This window comes from Tauraco erythrolophus, chromosome 10 (assembly GCF_009769465.1).
Source record: "Tauraco erythrolophus isolate bTauEry1 chromosome 10, bTauEry1.pri, whole genome shotgun sequence".
NCBI classification, from domain to species: domain Eukaryota; kingdom Metazoa; phylum Chordata; class Aves; order Musophagiformes; family Musophagidae; genus Tauraco; species Tauraco erythrolophus.
In genome coordinates, this window is record NC_141474.1 from 33,250,340 (window position 1) to 33,273,347 (window position 23,008).

Consider the following 23,008-nt stretch of genomic DNA (forward strand, 5'->3'; position numbering starts at 1 on the left):
CTCGCTCGCTTTTGCTGGATCTAACACCCCAGTAGATGTGGGGGGAGCTGACTCAGCTGAATGATCTGGAGGAACGTTGCTCTTCTTTCCTCTCATCAAAGGGTTAGTTTTCCATGAGACCAGTTGGATAAATGGACTTGCCCAGAAAAACGTACAGGAAACAAGAGAGATTTTTTTTTTTTCATTGTGGGCAGCTTACTTCAGCTGAGAAGTAATTTGAAATGTCACCTTAGAGGGTCAGGGCAGGCAAGCCTGGGCTCGTGCTGCAGAAATCCTACCCCAGCAGCACAGCCTGACCTTCTCACTGGCATTAGCACTAGTATTCCTGGATATAGATGATAAGAGTCAGGACCCTGAGGGTACTCATAGCTCTTAATGACTGACCAGCCTTATCTGGAGCCTCCAGCCCCACCCTGCCCTTGCCCAGAGGCTCTATTTAAGCTCAGCCCTGGGCCTCTCTAAGCTCCTGCCTGAGCTATGTTGCAGAACTAGTAGTTTTTAACTCCAGCATCCCTGTGCCTGGCTATGGACCCTGCTGGTCTGGACTCTGACATGTGGATTGACTTCTCTGCTTGATCTCAGAGCTGTTTTATCACTGTGGACCTGCCTGGCAATCAGAATGGTTAGGGTTGGAAGGGACCTCAGAGATCATCTAGTTCCACTGGGCTGTGTCCCAGTTACTATTGCTGGAATAGGCTCTGACCCGTGGTTGATTTCTCAGCTTGATCTCAGACCTGCCTCACCATCATGAACTTGCCCGACACTTTAGACTCTTGGTTGGACCTAGCCCTGCCTTGTTCACCTTGCTTGGGGGTAGTGGGACAGGCTGTGTCTGGTGAGACCCCTGTTCTGCTGGCTGTGGCACCCCTTCAACTCCCTGTCCCTTAAGGACCAAAGAGCATGTGCTGTGCCCTGGGAAAAAGGTGGTTCAAGGACCTAAATTGGCAGAAACATCTCTACTCTGAAGAGGTAATTATCTCTCAGCTGAGCTCTTGAACCATCTCAGCTGCTGGTTCTTTGTGTCAGAAACAATGTGCAGGACTGGGAAGGCTACATAGCTGTCTGGGGAGCCAGTGGTGTGGGTCCTTCCTAACCCTGATTTGAATCAGCTCTGGCTGGTATGGAGGGGCTTGGCTTTGTGGTTGGTTTCAGCTGGCCTAAGCTCATCCTGCTGCTGTAAAGGCAGGTCCTGTGTGGCTGCGCAACTACTGGGGCTGACACAAAGAATGTATTGGGAATGCATGACTGGGAAAGGAGTGGGAGGTGACAGCATGACTGCCTTCAGCCAGCTGTGAAGCTACATCCTAAGGCATATCAGAGCAAGGTGGCAGGAAGTCCTGCACCTTGAATAAGGAGCTACTTCATCTAATGCTGTGGACGTAGGCACCTGCGTACCAGCTGCTGACAGTCCCTTCCATGTCTCACACCCAGATCCTATCAGCTCTAGCAGTATCGAGCTTGGCTTGCCTCTTCCATTTAATCCGTATCTGTATATTGCTCAGTTTTCGCTAGGAAGTGGACAACCTTTTGTCATTATCCTCTTTGGTCTGAGGAGGAATGTGTGCATGTTTGTGTATGCGAGGTGAAGGTGGTTTCAGACCTCAGTCTCCTTTGCTAACACGCAGCCGGATGCTTATCTGGGTTTGTGCCTCCTCTTGAGCCTCTATTAGTGCCTGACAAGAAATACAGGATTCATATGGCAGAGAGCAAGCCTAACGGGGTGGGATCTGATCTAGCAGGAAGCAAGGAGGAAATTCCTTTAATCTTGTCCTTGTTTCCACTCTGCTTACGAACTTCTTATTAAACAGTTGCTGACTTCTGAAATCCTAAACCTAATCTAAGCATCCCAGGAATGCGATCGTTCTCCTGAATGGAAAGCAGTTATCATTCCTAGTAGCTTCAACCAGCTTTGGCAGTGTCCTTCAATGCCAGCGAAACAGTGCTGTCTAATCAGCAGTCACGGCGGTGATATAACATGCGGTGAATCGGTACTTTGCTTTGGCAGAAGGGAATAAACTGCAACCCTCTTGCCCACAAAGCTCAACTTCCTGACTTTTTACAAGGGCATGTAGTGACAGGACAATGGGCAGTGGCTTTAAACTGAAAGAGGGGAGATTTAGATTAGATCTGATGAAGAAATTCTTCCCTCGGAGGGTGGTGAGGCACTGGCACAGGTTGCCCAGAGAAGCTGTGGCTGCCCCATCCCTGGAAGTGTTCAAGGCCAGGTTGGATGGGGCTTTGGGCAACCTGGTGTAGTGGAGGGTGTCCCTGCCCATGGCAGGGGGGTTGGAACTGGATGATCTTTGAGGTCCCTTCCAACCCAAACCATTCCGTGATTCTATGATTCCCATCACCAGCGGGAGGGAAAATCCCGTTTGGGGTCTGGTTGTGGGCGCTGTCATGGGCTGATGGAGCTCCTGTAAAGAGGCCGCGGCCGCGTGGGGTGCGCGTTTGTGGGGACGGTGCCCAGACGCGCTGGAGAACGGTGGGATGGGAGCGGGATTCAGGCGCCGCTCCTGGCACTTCGGATCTCAGGCTGGAGCTGCACCTGCCTCCTTTCCATGTATGAAATCCTTTTATTGTATAAAAGCTAAACTAGAAGAAATTAGTCTGTTAAATGTTGATTTTGCTGAGGCAGAGAGGGTTGAAAACGACTCCTAAGACACAAACCGGACTTCTGAGCTCCTGACAGACAGGAAAAGCAGGAGAGATCCAGCAAATTGGAAACGTTGTGAGAGGATCATCAGAAGCTTTTGACTATCAACCCACACATGAAAGACAGTCGAGAAATCACTCCTCCGCTCCGCCAGAGCTCACTTTCTTCGCTTTGTTCCCACAGAAACAGTCCGAAAAGCACAAGACTCCGCAGGCGCATGACGCGGGGGAAGATGGCGCCCGGCGGGGAGAGCGGCGCCGCGAGCGCCCCCCTGCGGCGCGCCGGGGAGGCGGCGGCGGCGGCGCGGGCGGGACAGTAGGGGGAGCTGCTCGGCCGGGCCGGGCCGGGCCGGTCCGTGAGCGCCGCTGGCGGAAAGTGACAAGTGAGGGGCTGAGGGCGGCGGAGGCGGCGGCCGCCCGCGCTTCTCTTCCCCGCCCGCCACGGAGAGAGCGCAGCCCCGAGGGCGCGGCGTGGGACGGGTGGACGGCGCGGGAGGAGACGCGGCCCCGCGGCGGTGCGCGGGCCGGCCCGGGACGCCGGCGCTGCGCGGTGGATGTGGGAGTAAGCGCGGCGCCGGCTCAGGAATGCAGCAGCCGGGCGGCGGGGACGGGAGCCTCTTGCTGCTCCCGCTGCTCCTGCTGCTGCGCGCGGGCAGCCGGGCCGAGCTGGCGGACGCCACGCAAGGTACGGGGGGCGCGGGGTGATACCGGGGTGGGGGGGGGGGGATGGCGGTGGGGGGCCGGGACCGAGCCCGAGCACCCGGTGCCGCCCGCGCGGGGCCCGGCGCTCTGCCCCGGTGCGGGGGCGAGCGGAGCGCGGCGCTGGCCGGCGGCGGGACGCCGCTCCGCCGAGGGGGGCTGCGGGGCTGCGCGGCACCTCCGCCCGCCGGAGAGCCCGGTGGCTCCATCGCCCCTCCGCACCCCCCGTCCCCGCCTTCCCGTTAACGAACTCCGAGTTTTATGCGCGATCTGTGTTTAATTGCTTCGTAAAAAGCTCTTCCAAGTGTTTGGCCGAGTTATTAGTGAAGTGCAGCCATTCCCAGGCGATCCCGCTTTTGGTACGTGATTTATGGTTCCCGAGGTGGTGTTATCAATGATGACTTGTCCTTTAGCTCCAGCTTTGGGGGGTGTTCTGCCGTTTCATGGCCCTTTTAGTCTTCCAAGAAGATTTTTATTTTTATTTTTTTTCTTAATTTTAACAATAACCTTAAAAAAAAAAAGGCCTCTTTGATTTAGCTTTCACGAGTAATATTTATTTTGCAATCCTTCTGTTTTATTAGGGTTTCGGTTTGAGCCTTTTGCAAATGATTTATGTTTAAAGCGTAGCACATGCATAAAGGGACCTCGGTGGAATTAGGCAAGAAGGACTGTTTTCTGAGACCAAGTCGGTAGAAAGTGAGCAGTGCTTTTGGACGCCTGCATGAGAGTTTCAGAAAGAGGTGGATGCTCGATGAACTCCATCTCCTTGAAGGTATTTTATGGCTGGTACTTAAATCACAAGCCACTTGATTTGATAAGTCTTCGTTGATAATATGGCCATACTTAGTGTTTGAAGAAGGGAAAAAAGTGAACGCTAGTGAAATAAAGCTGATGAGTTTAAATACTTAGCAGTTCAGAACTGAAGAAGCTGTGGTTATAAAACCTCTAAGCCAAGTTGCAAATATTGTAGGATAACTGCCTTTAAAAAGCCGGTCGGAGCTGACAGGTACAATGCTTGTGTCCTATGCCTGTGCCTCAGTTTCTCTCTGTGCTTCAGTGTGTCCCTGAAGATGCCGTTACCTGGGACTGTGTGTTAGGTAGTGGGTCTGTTGGAATGACTTCCCGCTATCCCGGCGTGACTCCTGGACGCAGGAGTCTCCTGGTGCAGATTCAATGGCTGGATGATGTTCTAGCTTAGGGATTCTCCATGACATCTCAGTGGGAAAATTTTCAAATGTTGTTTTCTAGGGTCTCCAGGGAATGCTCTATGTGTTTCACAAATAGCTGTATTTTTAAAAGGAGGGGGGGGAAGACAGGCCATCTTTTTTCCTGTTTTTCAGTTAGTTTCAAAACTTTAGGGTTATAATATGAAGTTTTGTGGGTTTCTAAGAGCCTGGATGGGAAGAAAACCCTCCAAACATAAAGCAACTGATCACACTGGGTCCAAAAATGGCAGTTTTTTGTTTACTGTGTATACTACTGCAAAGTGTCTTTCATTGTATGAATTCATCTTTATGTATTGCTATTAATATTGTCACTATGCATGATTACTTTCCACAGTGAAATATTTCCTGTATTTTAACTAGTGTCTTTGGCAAAACCAGTGTTAACTCATGGGCAGATCAAGTGATTGATTTATTTTTTTGTAGACAGACATCTATCACATATATTACAACTGCATGCTACGTTTCCCCCCAAACTTGCTAAACATCTAGGCTTTGTAGAAGAATAAGGGAACCTGGGCATCTAACACTTTAATTAAAAAAACAACACCCACCAACAAGCCCAAAAAAACATTTTAAAGTCTTTTACAAATTTCTTGAAGGTAACCGTAGTGGCTAGATGAACAGATTTTGTTCCATTAGAAATCCAACGAACCATACAGAACCCTTCAATCCCTACCCTTTTACCTTCACGTTTTTCAGAAAGATAGAATATGAACCACTAAATAAGTAAAAGACTTTTTTTTTTTTTTTTTTTCCCCCGAAACATGTCAAAGAAGGACTGGAATGAAAGTCCATCTCTGGTAGCAGCCTAACTTCTACCAGAAAAGATTTGCTGGGAGTCCAAGATCTTACAGTCTAACACAGTGAAAATGTTGTAGAGTGGTTTGGGCTGTTAGCTCTCTGAGGTCCAGAAGGATCAGGCCTCATTGTGCTGCTCTTGGTCCAAACATCTGTGGAGACATGACTCCTACTCCAGAGACTTCCCAGTTTGATGTGCTGATCCAGTAAACGTACACAGATGTGCACAAAGGGCCTGGTGTGAGTAGGCTGATGCAGCTCAGTAGGACAAGTCAGATGTGGATCTGCTTGGAGGCCAGGAACCTGCGCAGCTATTGTCACATCTCTTCTGGGGGGGATTATTACTGAGTCGTCCATTTAGTCGGGATTATTGTCAAGTGACCAAAACTGTTTTGCTATGTTGCCTTCCAAAAGCTCTTTTTTTTTTTTTTTGCCTTTTCCTCTTCACTTTTTCCCCTGTCTCCTGCTGCTTCCCTTTTTGTCAGTGACCTTTCCTTGTGGAGAGCAAAACCAAACAAAAAGCGCATTTTCCTTTGTACATTCATGCCGTCTTTAATGCGTGCTCTTCCCAAGGGTGCTCCCGGGCTGGCCCAAGTGTTCTGAAAAAAACCCCACAAAGTTAATGCGAATATAAGTAACAGGAACTCTCTAACTTGGATATTTTTTCATTCCTTGCAGTATCTGAGTATGGATATCACAACTTCAGCTTTATAATTCCGTGTCGTGTAACTTTGTGAGGAGTCACAATGGAAGAGGCGTGAATAGTGTGAAAGCATTTCAAAAGCATGTAGTAAAACCACAGATCTCTAGATTATGTTTCAGATTATAGGGAGTACTGTTGATTTCCTTGAAAGTTGCCCCTTGTGAGATGAAGTTCCACAGCTCTTGATTAGTCTCTGTAATACTTCGGTGGTTAATTGTTTTGTCCATAGGTCAACAGGCTGCTCTTTCAGCCAGTATCCACTTCTGAGTTTACAAACAAACAAAAGGCTTTTGTTGCCTTAAGCCTAGAAGAGGATGAGAGTAGATGTTACTGTTTGACTTACCATCATTATAGCCTCACATTTCTTGACAAAAGTTGCTTGAAGCATCAGCAAATTGTCTTCAGGACATCATTTCTTTGTTTCTGTAATTAACGTCTACTGAAACTGTTGTGTTGATTGTGTACAGGCAGGAACTTTAAGTTAAAACATTCCAAATGACATCTGGGCAGGAGAGCATTTTAAAGCTTGTGCATGGATTTTTAAGTACAAATCCTGAAAGCTAGGCAAAGAGGGGGGGAAAAAAAGCTTCCCTGAGGTGTGACACTAGAAACCACTCTTTGGAAACACGTGTAGAAATGCAGCAGTCTTCTGAGACTCAAAAGAGCACCTCAGAGTTGAAAACTCTTTAAAAAAAAGTCTCTAACTAAACGCAGCTGCTTTCCACGTAGCAGTTGTCTTGCAAGCCAGAAACATGTAGAAAGTTAACTAATACAAAATAAAAAGTGTAAACCTTTTCTTCCTCAAGCCCTGGAAAAAAAATCAGTCACCCTCAATTGCAAATTTTATGTTCACACAATTGTGCGTGTTCTTGAAATTTTGTATCCGAAGAGAATCAACTTTTAGTAGTCTGGTAGACTGTGAGCTGCGGTTATTTTGGGCTGCGAAGTCGTGTGTTTTGTTTTCTGTTTCAGTGTGATGTTCTTGTGTTGATGTAGGTACCCAGGGAGTACGTGCTGGTACTTCACCGGTGAAGTTGGTCCCTGAACCGAGAGAAACGGGACAGCCCGTGTCAGGACTGGCCTTGGCAAGGCTGGAAAGTGTCACACCCTGCCCTGCGTAGGTGGAGGCATGACAGTGAAAGTACAGCTTGTATTTCGACAGTGACTCCGATGTATGGAAACACTTAAATGAGTATCAAATGAGGTTATCTTATTGTTGACGTGATATCTTTGATCCAAGTTTCTGCTTTTAAAAATTAGCAAACTGGGGCTGTTGTCTCATAATACTCTCTTGCACTCGAAAGCAGAGGGAAGGTTTATGTGAAATCTGAATCTGGTTATACAATAGGAAGTAGTTTCTAGTGGTAAGGGCAGTGCAGCACTGGGAGGGCTGTGGAACCAACTCCCTAAAGCAGAGCTTAAAGAAATTTTGCCTTGTTTGGGGCTGGGGCAGCAATTGAATAGTTAAGTGACTTTGCAGGGCTTCTTCCATTCTGGTTTCTTTTTCATTCTAATCATGGAAATACTGAAAGTCAATGAATCTGCTCGTTTAGAAATGAAACAGTAGTGCAATGAATACCTGAGATCGATTGTTGATGATCCTTTGGAAATCATAACAAAATACTGGTGGTAGCTGAAGGATGCTTCTGTAGGTTTGGTGATCACAGTTTTACATACTTCATGATGGATGAAGACTGCTCTAAAATTCCTGAGATTTTACGTCCGGTGTAAAATCCAATTTGGTCAGGTCCTGCAGAAGAAGTCATAATTGTTTCTCTCTGTTTACAAGCAGAATCACAGCCCTCCTTGCCAGAACCGTGGCATATGAGATGTTTGGTCGTAATTAATGTCTTTTAATTGGGTCAAAATGACAGAGTGCATAGAAAGGCTTTGAAGCTTGCTGAGGTGAAAAAAATGGAATAATTTCAGCTTAAGTAGATACCACTAGTGTGTTATGTAATAACAAAGCTCTAAATATTACCATTATTTAATAGTGAAGTTCTTTTAGATCCTCTTGGGAATTTAGTGTGAAATAAAGTAACTTGCATATATTTGGAATCTAATGCAATGTGGTATTGAACCTGGTGCTCCGCCGAAGTCAGGCAGCTTGGGAAAAAGAAGTAGCTTTAGAAAGGAACCCTTTAGTGAGGGAAAGCAATAACGCAGGCTTCTCAGCATACTTCCATGCCAGCATCCCGTAGTGAGGAAGATTGCTTTCCAGGATCTCCTCCTGAAGTGGAGACATCGGAGTGCCACTGTTTCCAAGTAAATCTGCAGAGCGGTATAGGAAAGGAAACGGCTAGTGAGCTGTGAAAAGAATCCCATGGTGCGTATTGCTGGGATGGACACAAATTTGGAGGATGATTAGTTAGATACGATTCCTGAAAAATAATACAGAATGGTCACCAACAGAAGTAGCAAGCCACATCACTCCTGTTGAGGAGGACCTGGCAGGTGTAAATTAATGGTGGGGCCAGCACTGGGTTTCAGCAGTGCGGTGTACAATGCTAGGCTTTTTCTAATGTGTTGCAACAAGTCGTTAGCTGGAGTTCATGCCCAAGGCATGAAATAGGCTCTAAAGCAGAAGAAAGCCTAGGTCAAGTCTGCTTTGTTACTTCTGCCGAGTTCCATGGAGTAATTGTACTCGATATCCTCTTTTAACAAAATCCCTCCAGAGCTGCATAGAGACTCCGGTTGTGTTTGATCAGTGAGGCGCTACACAGGAGATGGAAGAACAACGAGAAATTGTCTCTTGCAGGAAGCATCCTGTATCACTGGTGTTGGCAAGGCCTGGGCAGCGTGTCCGTGTCGGCTGGATCGGGACAGTTACGTGCCTGTTCCATAGTGCGGGTCCAGGCACGGCTTAACCCAGTCTGGCCTTTCCGTTGTCGTGTTGGAGGTGGGGAGCCTGAGCACGCTCACGGCACTTTGGGAACATCAAAGAGAAAGGAGATCTATCTGGCCTTGGTGTCAGGGAAAGTTAAAAAAATAATAATTGCGGCGAGTTGTCGTAGGTAGAGGCAAGACACACTCCTCCTACAGCGTTCCAGCCAACGTGCTGGTAACTTTGTGCAGATGTTGCATGTTTTTTGTAACTGCTGCTGATGCTCTGTTCTGTGTTGTGTTGTACAAAGGCATGCTTTCACTCAACAGCAGATATTTGGGACTAGGTTTACGTTAAGATGTAGCCATCCCAACGTGCAATAGTAAAGCTTCATACCTGGATGAGTTCTTGAGAAAATAGTTAGTGGAGGGCCTGGTGGAAGCCTGCATTTTATTAAAAGTGGTTTTTTTTCAAACCGGTCAGGTCATATATTGAAACTGATACTTCACGAGGGCTTCCTGTGACCTTCTGCTCCTTTCCTCCAAGGGGTGTCGGTTGTGCGTAGTCCTGTCCTGTTCCCAGATGCTCTGCTCTGTCTGCAGCAGAGGCCTGAACATCTGCTCCATGCCGATCTGGGAAAGAGACGGAGTGGTGAAACTCTGTGCTGAAGCACAGCGGCAGGCCATGGGAAATGGAAAGATCAGAGATAAGCAAGGAAAAACGTTCGGCAACTTCATAACCTCATCGCACATTCCCTCCAGAGGCTGCGAATACATGAGGGTATGCTTTTCTTACCCTTGGAACTTGAGATTGTCTGTGGAAGGATATGCACTTCCAGATCCACAGCATGAGAGTTCCTCGTAAGAAAGAGCTGTTTTGTCCTCTGAAGGAGGTGGCATGGTCCCTCCCGAAGATGCTGAGCCGTGCTTTAAGGGGTTGGTGGTGCAAGTGGACTGTGCTGCCTGAGAGTGTCCACGTTGTGGGTGGTCAATACAGAACATGATGGTTACTCAGTCAGAGAAACTGTGTGCTTCCGTGCTGAGAGTACCTGCTGGAGAAGGAGGGGTTTCATAATCTGTGTGGTCTCATTTTCAAAACTCACGAGGACCTTTAGCTCTGGTCACGTTTACGTGGCAGAGCCGAGCACTTCTCAGAATCTCATCAGAAAGGACACAGAGCGCATACCAGTCCACAGATAGCCTGGTCAGGAGAAATGAAGCTGCTTGAGATGGAGTGAGAGAGAAATTTTACTAGAGCCTTTTAAAATCATGTCTGGTACTTCGTCTCTTCTTGTTGGGCTAATACTACTTTGAAAAGAACCTACCTTTGTACTTTGGTCTCCTGACCACATCTCAGTAAAAGGCAGGAAGGGCATTTGTAGGGAAAAGTGCTCTTGTTTGTTAGCCCAGCTGACGAGCTTCTGAGTGCAGAATGTGGGCTTACACCTGAGATCAAGAGTAGACCAAGAGTAATAAGGCCTGGTAATACCACCACCACCTTTCCTTGTGTTCTCAAATTGTTACCACTATGTAACTACCATTATTTGAAAAACAATGGCAATGTTTCCAGTAGTACATAGATTAATTTGTGCTAGGCAGAGGCTGCAGGTTAGCATTTTGTTTTGTTTTCATCTGAGCATTTCCTTTAGCACAAGTGCTATAGAAAAGTTATTATGACACTTGCTGAGTTAAAGTATTTTCAATTAAAGTGGCTTTTCCACCGTCTTCCAGAGAGCTTTTGTCTGATTTTAAACAGAGTTTGAGTGTCTGATGATAGGATTGTTCTTCCAGAAGGCTTTGGTTTAAAAGCAGGGATGTAAAGATGGTGATGTATGTATAAGGATTCTTGGGTAACAAAAAAATTCCAGGATTGTAGAATGAATTGCAGAGTATGGTGACAATGCTGGGCTGATGGACATGATAAAAAGTTGGAAGCACATACAATAAGGGCGTAGGAGTCTTGATGTTCTCCTAGGAGAGTCTGTTGGTTGTGGCGAGCATTTCTCTTTATTCTTTCTTACACTTGGTACCAGCTTTTGTTACACCACATTGTGCACTGGGTATGTTTGGATAATATAAAACAGCTTGCCAGAGACATTTTGTTGCAAATATGAACATGTTATGGAACTGCTAATGGTTGAAGCCCTCCAGATAGTCAGACATCTGGGGAGAAAAAAAACCAAAGGATTAGTCCAGACTTGGTACACCCCGTGAGGTCAAGCGGGTGTATTCTTGTCCTTCTCTCACTACAAATTGAAAGAAGTTTGAATATTTTCAGATGGTTCTTGTATTTGAGGAAAGTTTTAAGTTTTCATCCCACTTGCAGAAAAAATTATCTATGCCTGTGCTCGGTACTGCTCTGACCTACCAAGTGAGTGGTAAGTCACCTTTTTGACTTGGTTGGAGGAGGAGAAATGCTGTGTCGTAATGGTGTCATTGTGTTTGTAACAGCAGCTGAATAAAATGTCCAAGCTTGTCTCACCCTCTCAGCATCCATAGCTTTGAACATTTGTGGAATATATAGCTGGGAGAGCGGTTTTGTTTTCTTTCTGCTGAATTCAGTAAGTAATTCTGTCCTCAAAGATAAATGCGACTGTGTACACAGTGGTCTCTAGGAGAAGCCAGAAGCTTGGCCAAGTGACCAAAAAAAATTATATAAATCAATGTTAGATGCATTTTTGATCAAGTGAGGTCCTCTTTGCAAAACTTCTGTTACCTTACCTTCCTCTTCATGAAGAGGTGTCATCACCTTTATTGTACAGTGAATATTGCTCTCATCTGTGACACCTTTATAGAGTTGCTGTGTATCTGAGCACTGTGGAGCCTACACTGTTTACAACAGTTTTTGCCTCTCCTAGTTTTTCCTGTAAGAGGTCAGTTATCGTGGTTGAACATCTCTTCTTCAAAATTAACTTGGCTTCAAATAAAAGGAAGTACCTTTGTAATTGTTTTGTTTACTCTGAAGTATTTGATGTGCTGTATAAGTAACAAGCATTCTGTATATTTAATTTTGTTTTATATGTTAACTATTCATTCTGTATGTTTTGATTTTTTTTCTTTTTAAAATACATTATCTTTCTGTGGATTCAGTGAAAATTTGTAGCATGATAGAGACATCTCTTTTTCTCCAGAACACGCCGAGTGTCGAGAGCACCATGTTGAACTCTACTTCCAGTGTGTTTCACCTAGAACAACAAGGTTATTTAATTCCCAGTTGATTGTCAGGGAAATGGGTCTGTGTCATTAAATGCTTTCAAAAGGCCACAGAATAGCACTAGATGGATCTTGGCTTCTGACCATTGACTTACTATTCGAGTGTCTTGACTCGTTTTCTCTTCCTGCATTTAAAGCTCTTCTCCAAATGAAAAAAATTATTCCCAGTTTTGATTTATGTGCCCTTTGCGTTTTTTTTTTGTGAAGAGTAGAAGCACAGAGCTCTTCTGGGAGCTGAGTAGCTGTGAAGGGCTACTAATATCCCCCAGCTGAGAAGCTGGAGGCAAGAGGGAAGCCAGTAATTATAAGTGAAAATGTGGTAGTTTAGAAGTAACTATAAGCCAATGATCAAATCCGAAAATCCAAGTGGATTCTTCCTTTGTTCAGGCGTTTGGTGCATTTTGCTACTGCTGGACAGGAGAGTGGCATTTGCTCTAATTAACAATATGTTGGAAATCCTCCCAGAAGCTCTGGCTAAAGCAAAACTGGCCCCCCTTCTAGCTGGTAGGTGCTCAGGAGGCTTGAGCCTCTTCATCGGTTTCCTTTTAATATCTGGGGCAACTTAGTGTTGTGGATGCTTTTTACGGCTCCGAGTGGTCTGGAGTTGTAAATCCCTGGTCCTTTTGCTCGGTATTGCACGAAGCAGTTAATCATAACTTGGGAATGCCGGGCTGCTGGTATCTTTGAGGCTGAAACACTTCATGTTCGTGATACGACGTTTTTTGAACTGAGGGCCCTGTACTTCTAAATTCACTTTTCTGGCTGCTCTGTCAGAGCCCAAGTCTGGCAACCTTTGTACGTGAGATGCCACCAGCCTCACTTATTTTAGCTATTGGTCTGTCACTGTGTTTTTAATTTACTGTAATTTAATAACTGACACAATGCCGGAATAAATAAATGGGCTGTGAACATTCTCATAGACTTTGGAAGTCCAGCTCAGGGCAAGATTTAGCTTTTAATTAACACTGGCCATGAGATTTATTGTTCAGATTCTATCCTTTTAAATAAGTAAATCTGAAGTTGAGTAAGAGACGAATAATTGAAACCTGGTGTGGGATAACAGGATGCGTCCTAGTGCATGCGGTGGTGGAGCACAGTGCCTTCCCCAGCAGAGCGAGTGGAGGTCTCATAGCTCTGGACTCCGTTTCTCGTTAAGTTATGGGTCATTCCACTGCTGGGCTGTAAGTTGGATGCTGTTATTTTTATTTATCCTCTCCCTTTATTTTTCCTGTGTACAATATGTTGCTATGTCTTGAAAACCATGTTCTTTGTGACATTAAGAACACTGATATTTTACATATATATAAACCGAATTTTTAGTACAGCAAAAAGCTTCAGGAAGGCCTTTGGATGCCCAGTGAGAAAGAAATGTTGAAGGGTTTTTGCTTCTTTTAGCCTCTACTGCTATATAAATTCTCCAAGAGGAGGCCCAGGCAAGGGAAGAAGCTGTAAAGGCATCCTCTCCCTATAGAGGAACCATAGTCATTGGCAAAATCCTAATTCATCAGGGATCAAAAGAGGATATTCTCCTGATTTTTCTTCGGTTAGATAGGAGGAGATGATACCTGATTTGCCATTTTTCCTTTGAGAGTCTGTTTGTGGGATATGATTTATATTCTCACATTCTGGTTTTGTGATTATTTTTTTTTTTTAAAACACACAATCTTCTTTTAAATCCTAATGAGTATTTCTGGCTTTTATCACTGGTTGTGTAGTGAGCCCTGAGCAGTAGTAAAAGTTTCACAAAACTAGAGAATATGTCCTGTGCAGAAATTTGACGTTCCATATGGACTCCTCTTAAGATCTTTGGTCTCCTACTTTTCATAGCAGCAGATATCGTCCAGATATGAGACGCTCTGTGATCAACCCTTTTCACTTCAGGCTGAAAATCTACAGGGAATGTCAAAGTAAGACTGGTTTGCTTTTGGTTTCTTTTGTTGGTTGCATTATTCAAGGTGAGACAGATTAGGTTGGGCATTAAACTACCTGTCCCATTCCTTTCTTCCTGAACTGGTTTTAATGTGGAGCCAGGTTTGGCAGTGATCACGCTTGTCCCTGGTTTCAAAATTTATTTATCTGTGAAGGTCCTAATACTTCTGGGGAAGTGCTTCCATCTGTCTTGAGCATTTAGAAAGTTAATAGTTGGTATTGGGGGAAGGTGAGAAAAGTCTTCTCAGTGTGGATAGCAGGTGAAGTTAATTTTCAGTGAATTTGTTCAACAAAGGAGAGACTACCTGCAAACTCACTGCTTGTCCTTGCTGTGAGGTTCTTGGTTGGGTGATAAAATCTCTTGTGTGAGGGCTGCAGGTGGAAGTGGCTCCTATAAATGTGGGACTTTTACAAGGATTTCAGGGAGCGTGACCATCTAAGGTGGCTCTGTTGTCATTCATGGGGCCTCTTCAGTTCTCTTCTCATTCCAGGCCATTCTGAAGACTCTGAGCTTGGAGCTTTTAAGAACTGGGTGGATTTTTTGGCATGATTATTGTGGGATACCTCTGGTATAATGGTATAAAAGTCCATGGGTACCTCTTTTTCAAGAAGGTTTATGACTGAATGCAGCGCAAATGTCTTAACTGTCTTAATCTTCTTGTGTCAGTAAATGGCTGAAGCTGTTGCCTCAGGCGTCGCAGACCATCCAGCAAGGGTCATAGCAGGGACAGCAATGCTATCGCTGCCTTTGGTTTGGGAAAATTGCAGTGTGTAGGGTTCTGCACAGTTTTGTACCTTAGGTATTTATTTTTTTTTGTCAGGTCTACAGAAATCCCCTACCCAAACCTTGTAATTGTCGGATGTTCTGTTATACTATTCCCCCTGCCAGTTGTTATCTCCTAAGATTATCAAGGGTAACTTCACATGGACTAATTGTAATAACTGAAAAGGCCTAAGGGGGAGAATTCCATCTCGGCATTGCAAGTAGGGGATTATGTGTGTGTATATTCAACGTGATGTGCTGAGAGGTGTCTATGTACATATCTGTCAGAAGAACCGTAAAATCATTTGAAATATTGCGAAGGATAGCTATGTGGTGATATGGAGGCTCAACTTTCCTTTGCTTTTGTTGCATTATCCCATTGAAGCTAATTTTATACGCTTTTCTCCTCCCCTTGTCTGTATAAGCTAGTGTCAGGCTCCTTGAGAAGACACTCGTGTTCTTGAAGGATTATTGTGCTAATTTAACTTTCGTTTCATCAGGTATCAAGGCCTGATATTATCCTGCTATTTGTTACTGCACTTTTACTGTAAATTACTGACACCAGAGATAGTTGGAGATTACAGTGAAGATGCCTGAGGTTCAGGAAGAGGAAATACTAGTTTTTGATCTCTGCTTGCTTTGCTGTCTTAAAGATCCTTCAAGTGGTTACGATCCTCTGGGGCTCAGTCATTCAGTAATGCTGATTAAAATAGTCAATCTGAGCAGCAAAGCCTGACAGATTTTCTGCCAGAGTCCTCTAATGAATACATGTAATGCTTCTTTTAGGAAATTTCGCTGGCAATTTCTTTCAGTCCACTGAAATATTTCCCGTGTAAAAGAATGCCTACTATGCTGAACTTGTGATGGGAAGCACTGTTGTGTTGGAAATAACAGGCTGGATTCATGACATCTTCTCCTTACAAATGTATTTTTTCCGATGATCCGTGTTTTTGTAAGAATAGTGTTGACAGCACTAGATTTGTATTTGTTCTATAGTGTTCCTGGGTTCTAAGTTGTTTCTTCTGTACTGTAGCGTATTAAATATTCAGCATATCAGTTTTAGTTAAATAAGAGGTAAAAAGTTCAAACTGTTGAAAAAAGATCTGTCTGTCTTAATTTTGGCCTCAGTGGAATCACTCTCTAAGCTTTTATTGGGGCTTCTGGGTAAAATAGGGCTGCTTTCAATGGGAAAGTGATGGGTGCAAGCCCACCTCTCGGGTGTGATGTTATCACCTTAAAAGAGGCATCTTTAAACAGTTAGCGCGAACTCATTCCTGTTAATGATGATGCTTGTCTACTTCTAGACGTGGGAAGTAAATTGAAAAGTTGCTCTGATATGTTTTCCTTATTTTTAAAATAAAATATTTTTTTTTTCCATAGAAAATAATTTTGTTACTTTGTTTCCAGGCAGGATTCATCTAGCAGTGGACAAGGGGAGTCCTGTTACAGAAAGCAATTTCAGTGCTGAGTGTCCTAGAATATCTTATCCCGGTGAATAGACAAGTGGAATTCTTCTCATTGACTTCATTGGGACTTACTTGAAAGAAACTGGAGAGGTGTTTTGGTTTGTTTTGTTTTGCCACATTGCTCCCTCACACTGATACAGCTCCTGAGTATTTCCCATCAGCTTTGGTGTCTTTCAAACATGGGGTGGTACCCCTGAGATGGTTATTCTTCCGTAGGTTTGTGCAGCAAAGGAAAACTAATTGACAAATGGTGATAGTCTGGAGTTCTGCCGGTGCCCCTTTTCCCATAGATGTTGAGTGTCCACTGCAGAATGTGTGAAATTCGAATACTTTGGATTTTGGTTTTAAGCAGAATATAGTGTTGCTTTTGCTTCCTGCACCAAATGTCATGGGAGAAAGGATAGTTTTGATCTGTGCTATCCATACGGTGATGTGTAGCTGGCTCAGCTTTCAGGGATGAAAGACGACTGTCACTTAAAACGCTTGCCATTTGAGAAAACAGTGTCTGTTCTTGCGTAGCTGCTTAGGGGAAGGGAGAAAGCAAATGCTTTGCATACAGGAAAATATCTGCTCAGGGGGTATTTGATTTCACTAAACAAAATATTATCCAACCTCCTCCTTTGCATGACTTTCGTACTATAGTGGGGTTAAAATGAACAGCCAAATGCAAATGGTTGCGCTTCTTGCTCCATATATGTTCTCATGCCCTCTACCAACCTTAGCCATAATATCTTGTCTTTCTTCTTAAAGAAATATATGCTAGGAAATCAAAAGGTATCTCATTTGCCTAGTAATCAGTAGGATAGAATTCAGTCAAATCCTAATGAAAAGAGACTGTTTGCTTCTACTAGAAATATTTCTCAGACTGAATGTATGACTTGGAATAAGCAGTTTCACTTCCAAATTTTAAATCCATTTGTATGTCAGGAAAGCATTTACTGTATTTGATGAAAGCTGTTGGTACTTGAGACAACATTTGTACTTGAAGCTTATATTTAGTGATTGCACGTGCAGTTCAAGGAGAGTAATGGGAGTTCTCTGAGCATGAACTTATTTTTCACATTTTGAAGGCATATAAAGATATAAGAAAGGAAATGTTTAATTTAATTTAGCTCTCTTGATTGTGAAACAGCTCCTGGGTTTAGTTTGCTGTGTGGCTTCTTTGGGTTTTGTTAGTTTTCTCATCACTTTGTAGAGTTCTGAAATGAGTGATTTTTGTGTATGCAGGAAAAAGGTTTTATAGTCTTCAGGATTTATCTGTTTTGCCTGAATCTATTGAACGTTTGTTCAGATGAAGTGAAAGGGAAGATGGCTTAAAGTGTCTTTTTCCTGTTGCACAAGGTTTGATCCTTGCTTGAGTTCTGCAGAATCTACTCGTTTGAGCCAAACTAGGAAACATTTTGGATATTTTATGTTCATTCATCTTTGATGTTTGGGATTTGGGACTTCAGTGGTTTATTTTGGATATGAGCCCAGGTGAAAATGTGCTGGAAAAGGGGTGCACCTGGCAGACGAGGTTCTGGCAGCCCTTTCCTGGCCTGCACCGACAGGTTCTGTTCTGGGCCGATTTTAATCCCAGGCGTTTCTAGGGTTTCCATCTCCTTCGTGTCTGGATACTGGTATCTCTGAAGATAAAATATGCAGGAGGGTCACCCCTGGAGAGCACAAACACTAAAGATCTGGAAATTCAGTGTTAGTGCCTGCTTTCCAGGGTGGATTTTTTGTTATTTTTTTGTTCTGTGTTTTTCAGTGATGCACTTGCCCTCTATGGAACTCTGTTGTTTGAGATTTGAAGGTGAAATGGCATACACTGAACTTTGTGATTGATATTGTCTTTGGTAGAAGGCTTATTCAAGGGTGCTAAGAGTGTTTGAAAACATCATCTGATCCAGGGTGCAGCTGCATTTTTACTCATATTCTTTTATGAGGAGCAGAGCGAACACTGGGGCTATGCTATTGAGCTGCTCTGATGAATCATTTCCATTGGCGATTCAAAGTCCTGGAGTTTTGTTTGGGTTTTAGTGTATTCTGTCAGCCAACATCTGCTTAGATGTTTTCTATTAACATCCCTTTAATTTTGGGATATGCTTTGCTTAATTAAAACTTTGAAGTCACAGGAAGATGTTTTGACCAAACCTGTTCTTCCTCACGCTAATGTAAATGCAGAATAAATGCATACCATGACTGATGCTGGTAATAAATTGTCTTTGTTGAAGAGTCCGTGATTTGAAAGTTTCCAGTTCCTTTGGTTCAGCAAGACTCCAAATTTCTTGACTTCCCAAGCATGCTGCAAGGCTTGCCTGCTTATCTGAGCTGCTTAATAAATAATAGGTGGAAGGAAGGGTAGTGCTTAGAAATCATGAATGGGTAGCGGTAGTCACTTGTAAGTGCTCCATGACATATCTTGCATTCATTGGTTTAAAATCATGTATTTAAATGTGTTTTTTTGGACATGTTCCAAAAGCACAGGGCAGTTATAGCTTTAAATGAACACCCTGATCTGGTGTTAGAGATGTGGTATGGTTCAATTCTTACGTGCACGTGATGAACAGCAGAGAAATATAACATACCATGAAGTTCTGCAGCAGTGCCAGCTCTTCAGTTGTTTATAAGCAGATGCTTATTCTTTAATCCTAGGGAGTGATTGGTATATTATCCACAGTGTGACTGATTTACCAAGAGATGCAATCAATTTATTTCTGAGCAGAGGACGTGTCTGCTCTAATACAATACAGGCACACTAATGACAATGCAGTTTCCAGTGCTTTTTCTTATTTTCCAGGTTTTAGTGACTGGGATTATTAAAAACATAGAAATCCATCTGTACCAATTTACTTTTTCAGGGGATAATGTACTGGGGAGCAGAATAACCCTATAAAGGTATTAAGAAATGTCAGAGCTGCAACGTTATTTGGCATGGCAGCTAAAATGATTGACCTATTTTTCTTTCCAAAACTTTGTTTATATTAGAAGCTTTATATCTCAAATAAAATTAGCTTTATGTGAATGGGAACTGTACTTGTAATGATTTAGATTAGAAAAGTAACATTAACACCCCGAAGGATTTCTGGCCTTTGATTTTTCCAGTGTCCAATGGAAGCCTTTCAGGGAGGCTGGATAATGTCTCATTCTGACTTCTGTTGCAGCACACAGAGAAGTAAGTGTCTTGACAGCTTCCAAACCAATAATATCTGACTTATGTTTCAATATATGAACAACAGCACAGGCTTTCTAGAGATTATCTTTTTGTAATGTCTTTAGTTCTGTAACATGCTGTAGCCAGATGAATGTAAAACCTTCAGCATTTTGAAGAACAGGAAGGTATCCCTTTTAAAAATGTGTGTTGTAGCAGGGATGTGCAGTGACATTAATTCGCTGAGCCACAGTTGTATTCTTTTAATTAAGAGGTGCAGCTAGTGGAGCATATGATCCTTCTTCCTCTTCATGCTGGTTCTTTCCTCTTTTCTAATCTCTGTTCTCCAGTGTGGTTTTTTTTTTTTTTTTTCCACAGTCCTTAGGAGTCTTGTTTTTTCAAAGTGATCCCCTGCTGAGTATTTTGAGGTCTGTCTAAGCAGTTTCTTCAGCTCTGATTTAAAAGAAGTCGTTCTCTTTGATTACTTAAATAATTCCATTGCTGTCCATGTGATGAGTTTCTTTGCGGAGGAGAAGAGGCCAACGAGCTGCCAGTGCTTCTAGGTCCGTCTGCTGTGATGGTGTCTCGTGCAACCAAATGTGGTGGTGTGCATCCCTGGGTCGTCATCCTGGGCTGGGGACTTTGTAAACGAGTCTTTGCGTCAGATAGTGCAAGGAGAGAGTGGTGGAGAAGCTGTTCTGTGCAAACCGGTGCTGGGAATGCTCTGCTTCTGTTGAAAAAGCTATTCCACGCGGCATCGCTGCAGATGTCTCCAGTCTTTCCCAGCAGGCAAGTCCTATGGCAAGTTCTGGGGCTTTGTCAGCTGCAGTGAGAAGTGAGAACTCCTCCTGCTAATCTTCTTACAGAGGCGATTGCGGTGGTGAGGGAGAATGCCTCAAGCTGTTACCTCCTCGGCAGGGTGAGTTTGTTTTCCTCTTTCTTATCATCTCCCTTTGCCCCACAGCATATGCACCACTGTCTGTGTTTGCCTCTTTTCTTCTATTCACAACGAATGTTGCTTGTTTCTTCTTGTCTTGAGAAAAACTCTGAAAACAGTAACTTGCCTTTTAATTTCATATCTGCCAGTTCCTAGATTGCCGCGGTGGCAGGATCTGAAGCGTTCAGACTGGGGACATCTGTGTTTGTTCAAGAAACAACAGGAGATGCAGTGGATGGAGAATAGATGAAGTCTGAAGCACAAGAAACTGGCAAGATACCTTGAAGGAAGTGTTAAATATCAGTTTCTGCTTAAGGCCCCAATCCAGCAAAGCACTTAAGCATATATTGTAACTGTAAACAGTCGAGACGTCCGGTTGATTTAAATGGGACTAGTTTTGTGTTTAAAGTCAGATACTCGCTTGAGTGCCTTTCTGGATCAGGGCCTAAGTGAGTTAGAGTTTGAGTTGTTTTTCATTTACAAGAGTGTGACTTGAAAGTGAGACCTGACCAGTGGTTAGTGATGTCCTGGGGCATCTGAGATCTCAGAGACACTTTTTAAGGCTGCATCCCTGCTGCTACTTTTCCTGCCACTTGCAAATATGCTTCTGTTTCCTGGATTATTTTTATGCTTGCAATTCAAGTGACTTAAGTAGAACGTGAATCGAAAAGGTGCAAGTAATTCATTGCATGCCAAGATAATGGTGTAACTGATGACATTTTTAACCCAACGTGTGTGGTGGAGGAGAAAGATGGGAAGGAGCAATAAAAGTAGTGATGTAGAGGTGTCTTTCTACTTTGCTGGCGTAAGTACTTGTAAAATTCTTAGTTTTATGTAAGTACACATAAACTATGGGTGAGGTTTTAAAATATATAGGTCCTGTGTAGATAATCAGTATCTCTTTGTGAATCTTCAATCTGTCTTAGAAGTGTTTCTTAGGGAAACAGGACTTTTTCAAGCAATTATTCCCATATGACTTTCATTACGGAGAGGAACTTGCTTAGTGGGCCTGATCCCACAAACTATTTCTCTTGCATGTTGTCTTTACTCCAGAGAGCTGGCTGCAGACCTCAGAGGAGACTGCCGTGCAGAGAATGCTCTTCTGCTTCAGGTTTGCCGTTGACTTACTCTGCAACAATTTGTCTCCTTCCCTGTCTGTGTGAAGAAAGATAATAATGTTTACCCACCTGTGTAATACAAGTTCAGATGCTTGAATGAAAGGCCCTACTGTGTGAAAATACTAGGTAGCACTGTTGGGGGTGGGAGGGGAAGTATTCTGTACCCGCAACTTTGGACTATTTACAGTGAAGGCAGTCAAGTTTTCATTAACAAATAATTAAGGTGTACTGGGTTTGCACTAGGGCATAGTGTCGCTTTAAAAAGAATATTAGGAAATAACGCTACGGTTGTCGCTCTCTTAGTGTTGGTAAAAATGTGAAGCATGACTTTCTCACCCTTTAGGTGTGGAAATTCTGCTGCTGCTATTCCTGGTTATTGAACTGTTCTGCTTCTGACCAACGTGCTGCCTACCTCCTGTTCCTCTCCTGGCTTGTGTGTCCATGTCCTTTCTGACTCTAAATGGCATAGTACTTTGAAGGAGCTGGCAGAGGAGAAAGGTTGCAATAGCAGGGTGATGAAGAGAGAATCGAATTTGCTAAAGAATAATATTTAAAGAATAATACTGGTTTTATTGTGTATTGCATCTGCAGTGCCTAGGCAAGATTAAGGCCACAGTCCAGGTTGTCTACAAATGCCTGGTAAGGAGCAGGCTCCTTTCTCTGGTGCTTTTATAGTCTACGTCTAGGTGGTGGTGATGCCAGTGATAAAACTGTTGACTTCAGTTTGCCTCTCCCTTCAATATGTAGTGAAGACTATGAGGAAGAACAGCAGCTCAGAGCAGAGATTTGACCAAAAGTCACACGACAGGTTCAAAGTAAAGCACAGACTCTCCAAATCTCCAGCAGAGACCTTACAACGTGCCCAAAACACTGGTCAAGAAATACATAGAAGAATAGATAAAAATGAAATAAGCAGCTCTTCTGCTAATCTTCAGTCATCAGCCATGGGGGGTGGCGTGGTGGGTGCATGGTGGGGCTGTATGTGTACAGCATGCTCAGTAAAGACCTTTATAATTGGTCCTGCATAAGCCTTAGGTCAGGAAATACACCTGACAAAGCTATAATTTGTAGATCTGTGCAAAACACCTTTTCATAGGGTTTTGTTTCGTATTTGTTTGGCTGAATCTTCTTACGAATTTTCCTAGCGTTTTACGTGCACAAACTGTATCATTGTTTTGGAAAATGCAAGTCTGACCACTGTAAATGGGTTTATATTTCCAACAGGGCAGTTATTTAATTTCCTGTTGGAAGTCTGCAACTGTTGGCACTGTTCACTCGTTGGCAGGAAGCCAGAAGAGAGTAGGGTATCATTAACGTGCTGCAGTCCGTTCGAGATTTCATTTGGTTTCATCCGAACTCTAAGACTGGACTATCACAAAAGACTTTTTTTTTTTTAATTAAACTTCATAAAAGCAGTCAGGGAGATAGGGGTGAAAGGGGGGTGACAGGATGTTCTCTAGCATGAGAACAGCTTTTGTTCTTCCTTACCTAGCCTTGTGCTGGAGGGATCCTCGTTTTGCTGCCGATTTAATCTCACTTTCTAGT

General features: G+C 43.6%; 1 protein-coding gene across 1 annotated transcript in view; it reads left to right on the plus strand.

The window, feature by feature from the left end:
- Positions 1-3,240: 3,240 nt before the first annotated feature.
- Positions 3,241-23,008, plus strand: part of ROR1 (ROR family WNT receptor 1) — a 173,215-nt gene continuing 153,447 nt past the window's right edge. Inside the window, exon 1 of the mRNA XM_086617361.1 lies at positions 3,241-3,340. Coding sequence (XP_086473487.1) covers positions 3,241-3,340 — 100 coding nt within the window. The remainder of the gene's footprint in view (positions 3,341-23,008) is intronic.